Source organism: Nanorana parkeri, unplaced genomic scaffold (genome assembly GCF_000935625.1).
Source record: "Nanorana parkeri isolate BGI_ZX_2015 unplaced genomic scaffold, ASM93562v1 scaffold104, whole genome shotgun sequence".
Taxonomy (NCBI): Eukaryota; Metazoa; Chordata; class Amphibia; order Anura; family Dicroglossidae; genus Nanorana; species Nanorana parkeri.
This window is the reverse complement of record NW_017306372.1, coordinates 2,063,321-2,067,852: the sequence shown is the minus strand read 5'-3', so window position 1 is coordinate 2,067,852 and position 4,532 is coordinate 2,063,321. Positions and strand designations below refer to the sequence as shown.

Genomic DNA, 4,532 nt, shown 5'->3' with positions numbered 1-4,532 from the left:
ACTCCAGCAGAGGGAATCTGGAACAGCTGTACATGGCAACCAATCAGCTTCTGGCTTTCGTTTTTAAAGCTTTACCCACCAGCTGAAGATAGAAACCGATTGGCCACCACCTACAGCTGCTCCAGTTATTGTACATCTCCCCTGACTCTTGTACCACTATGGGACACGCATAAAACGCGTTCCCGGTCAGAAAACGTTAGTCCCAGTGTTTCCTCACACAACGACACGGGCGGAATAATTGTTGGCATGTAAGGTGAACAATAGATACGTCCGAGGTACAGAGAGCTCGAAAGCTGAACAGAACAAAGGAAGACCCTGCCGCTTCCTACGTCACCCGCAGCACGCGGCAAACCAATAAGCCGCGGAGGCACACCGTCCCGCGAGACTTTCCTCCGAGGTCTGTCTATACGTCAACACAATGAAACTCCGCCCCTCATTCATCCATAAGCCTGCCCTGCACTACGTGCGCGCTCCTACTACACATATGTAACTGACGTAGATCCCTACTTAAAAAAGCGCGGTGGTGATGCACTCCCTGCCGTCAAATTAAAGCTTGACGCAGCCACCCATTAAAAAACGTTTGGTTTGGGCTAATAGAAAACTCCAAAGCCTCGCCTGCTGACCTATAGGAACCGGAGGTGAAACGATCTCGCGATACTTCTTTCACAGGACGGGAACGCGCTCGGGGTGTAATAAAAAAAAAAAGCCGGCACACTGAGCGCGCGCTTTTCTGGCAGAGTATCTCCCGCCACCCGCGTGTGTCGTATAGCGCCGCCCACCTCCTGTGTGCCGGCTCTGTGTCCATTGTAACCGCCTGTGGTGGGAGAAGACCGAAGGGAGGATGTCCGAGGACAGCGCGGAGAAGCAGGATTTGGGCTCGGAGGCGATGAAGGAAGAGATGGCGGGGGAAGAGGGCGGGAAGAAGACGGAGGTGGCCGCTGAAGAAGCCGGTGTGAAGGAGGAAGTGATGGAGGTGAGCGGGGCTGATGAGAAGCGCCTCCAGTATCCAGGCCGTGCGCCTACTGCGTTATGGCTCCGACGCTTCATGTCCCCGGGTGTCACGCTGACACCAGACGGCTTTCCGGTATATTTATTGAAGACTCTAGTCCGCCTGTGTTATATGTGTATGTGGTGGAGGCCTTTCCTCTGACATCATGTCTCCACTGATGGAGCAATCGAGTCCAGGACTGTGTGCCTAGTGTGAGCCCAGGCTGTACAACCATCTATATATCAGCTGCTGTGTCCTTTTGTTATTGTTGTGTTCTACCAGCCTGTGCCAAACAATCTGGGACTTGTAGTCCTTCTGTGATGACCAGGCCATGCACTATACAGTCAGGTTGTACAGTCTAATTTAGATTTACTGGAACTACCGGTATGTAATATAACGACAACCCATTTAATTTAAATCCAGTCAGGCTGGTCCTTGTTTTACATAGTTGATGATCTAACAGTCAAATTTAGATTTATCAAATCTATGTAACAGGAGGACCTACCTAATCCAATCAGGCAGCTCCTTGCACTCCATAGTTGTTGGTCAATCTAAAGGAGATTGTACAATCAGATGGTAACGGAGGATCAGGTGAGTAAGACTTTATTTTCCTCACAAAACCAAAACGAGCAGTTAACTCTTGCAGTGCGAGGATAGCCTCACTGCAAGGCTTAAACGTTTTTCACAGAGTTCTGCTTTTATCTTGATATAAAGGTATATGTAAACTGTCTGATCAGACAGACCCTTGCAAAACATACATGGTAATTCTAAAGGAGACTGTGCAATCAGATTGTAATATGTGCGGTAAACATTCCCTATGGTCCATGTGTGTGTTGTAAAGTAACCACCTCTCCCATGATGGACTACATTCTCAAGTTTAGTTTAATCATTTTGTATTTGTATCTTATTTCAGTGCGAGGATAGCCTCACTGCAAGGCTTAAACGTTTTTCACAGAGTTCTGCTTTTATCTTGATATAAAGGTATATGTAAACTGTCTGATCAGACAGACCCTTGCAAAACATACATGGTAATTCTAAAGGAGACTGTGCAATCAGATTGTAATATGTGCGGTAAACATTCCCTATGGTCCATGTGTGTGTTGTAAAGTAACCACCTCTCCCATGATGGACTACATTCTCAAGTTTAGTTTAATCATTTTTGTATTGAGATTGTAGTCCGTTAAGGGAGTGAGCTTGGAGCGGTGTCTACTTTACAACATTGCTGGGATTTGTATTTGTATCTTATTTATCACTCGGCTGAAGATCCTCAAATCATCTCTGAATTGGTGCTGACACTGTCCTTCCTTCTGGAGGGTGGCTACTTTTGTTGTCCGTGTGTGTGTGTGTTGTAAAGTAGACACCACTCCAAGCTCACTTCTGTGATGGGCTACAATCTCATGTTTAGTTTACTAATTTGTATTGAGATTGTAGTTCATCAAGGAAGTAAGCTAGGAGTTGTGGCTACTTTACAACACACAGGGATCATGGGGAACAAAAGTAGCCACCCTCCAGAAGGAAGGACATCGTCAGCACCAATTCAGAGATGATTTGAGGATCTACAGCCGAGTGATACAAAAATAAGATACATTTTTGTTAATGGTTAAGGAACTTGAATCCATTAATAAGATTTAACTCCTGAATTTCAGTGTCACTTTTTAATAATGTTCCCTATAAATCTAATGTTTTGGGGACGTGTGGTACCCTTTCCCAAGGTAGCAACCTTGACACAGGGGTCACAAGAACTTTGCCTCTCTATGCAACCTCAGTAAATGTTGGATTTTCTACTTTGGAGTGCTGGCGATGGTCTATAACTTGATCAATGTGTCACCACCAGTTTGAATATTTGGCATACAAGAAGTTAATGCAGCAAGGATTGTTTACTATGTCCAGTTGTGACGTATTACCGTTACTGCTTGCCCCATAAACATAACAGAGGTAATAGTACATTTCACTGAAATAAGAGAAATGGGAATGAGTGCCACTATTAGACTTCCTCTGTATTCCTGTTCTGCTGACAATTATGGACTTTCTCTCATTTTGCCGCCTTTCACACTGAACTTTTTTGTAGCACTTTTACTGCTCAACAAAAACTAGCGCCACTAGCGACCACTCATACTATATATTGTGAGCTTCTCGGACCATTTGATTACAGAGTAGTGACGTTTTCTTATTTCTTCAGATGAAGTGGTCGAAGTTGGCGTTTCTTTATGGCTGGTTGTTTCATGGCCTGTCTTTATTTAAGAAGTGCTTTCTCTCATCGAGCGAGCTGTATTCATGTGTTAAGAATCTTCCCTAAAGTTGCTCCAAATGGTGTGAGATATGGCGTGAGATTTGATGAGAATGGTAACTTGGGATATCAGTATTGGGTACGCTGATGGATTTCGGAAACACAGAGTTCGCAAACATTCTACATGAATTAAAAATGTTTAATTTCTTTCTAATGTTTATAACACCGTGCTTGTACATTGAGAAGTTTTTTATGTGCCTTGTAGATTTATTATTTTTAGGACTGTCAGTTTATTCTAGCAGACATCGTAAATGTTGAATAATGCACTCTTTAATATTTTAACTTAGTACTTTTTGTCATATGGTAAGATTCAAGCTGTTTTGCTTTCTTTGCTGTATCCAGTTAAACGTAGGGCTGCACTGCCCATTTAATCTTTGCTACTGAAAGAGTTAAATGAGAACTATGGGGTAAGTGTTTTTCCCCAAAGTTCTCCTAAGGGTCAGGGGAGGACATAAACTAGCGTCCTCCCGTGACCCAAAGCTCAGTATACCGCAAGCTACAGCTCTCGGTATACTGAGACCGTCGCAGCCGGGACGGATCCCGACATTACTGTCGATATCCACCCAGCTGCGTGAGTGACAGCTGGCTCTGCCTATCTAGAGGTAGAGCCAGCTGTACCCGCCCCCTCCCACATCCGTTCTGCCAGTCAGTGCTGGATGATCGGAGCGGGGGAATCCCTGCAGGGAGCCATGAGTGAGTCGCCCTCTCTGCAGGGACCGTATCGAGAAGTGAGCGAGCATGGTATGTGTTCGCTCGCTTCCCGATCTATTGAGCTGACCTGTGACAGTTTCATTGTCACACGTCGACTCGAACTATGAGGTTGAGTGAAATCACTTACCTCCTAGTTCTCCTTTTAAAAGTGACTGTCTATATTTGTATGCATTTCTCATTGGAATCAAACGTTTGGGTTGGCTTAACCAATTGTTATTTTCTTTCTTATAGGGAGGACAGTCTGAAAATGACGAAAGCGATTCCCTTTTTAAACAAACGGAAAGTAGTGACGCAGATCCTGCTTATGAGGAGAAAAGGGTACATTTCTACATTTAGTTTCAAAGCTAAAACAATCATGATGAATTATAATCTAATTTAAAGGAGAACTATGAGGCGAGTGAAAATCACTCACCCTCATAGTTCGAGTTGACGTGTGACAATTAAACTCACAGGTCGGCTCAAAAGATCGGGAAGTGAGCGAACACATACCGACGCTCGCTCACTTCTCAATCATCTCCCTGCAGAGAGTGGTGACTGGCAGCCACG

At 44.5% G+C, this 4,532-nt stretch overlaps 1 protein-coding gene across 1 annotated transcript in view; it reads left to right on the top strand.

The window, feature by feature from the left end:
- Positions 1-679: 679 nt before the first annotated feature.
- Positions 680-4,532, top strand: part of SMARCA5 (SWI/SNF related, matrix associated, actin dependent regulator of chromatin, subfamily a, member 5) — a 34,128-nt gene continuing 30,275 nt past the window's right edge. Inside the window, exons 1-2 of the mRNA XM_018552987.1 lie at positions 680-973; positions 4,218-4,304. Of these exons, the coding sequence (XP_018408489.1) occupies positions 842-973; positions 4,218-4,304 (219 nt within the window). The 5' untranslated portion in view covers positions 680-841. The remainder of the gene's footprint in view (positions 974-4,217; positions 4,305-4,532) is intronic.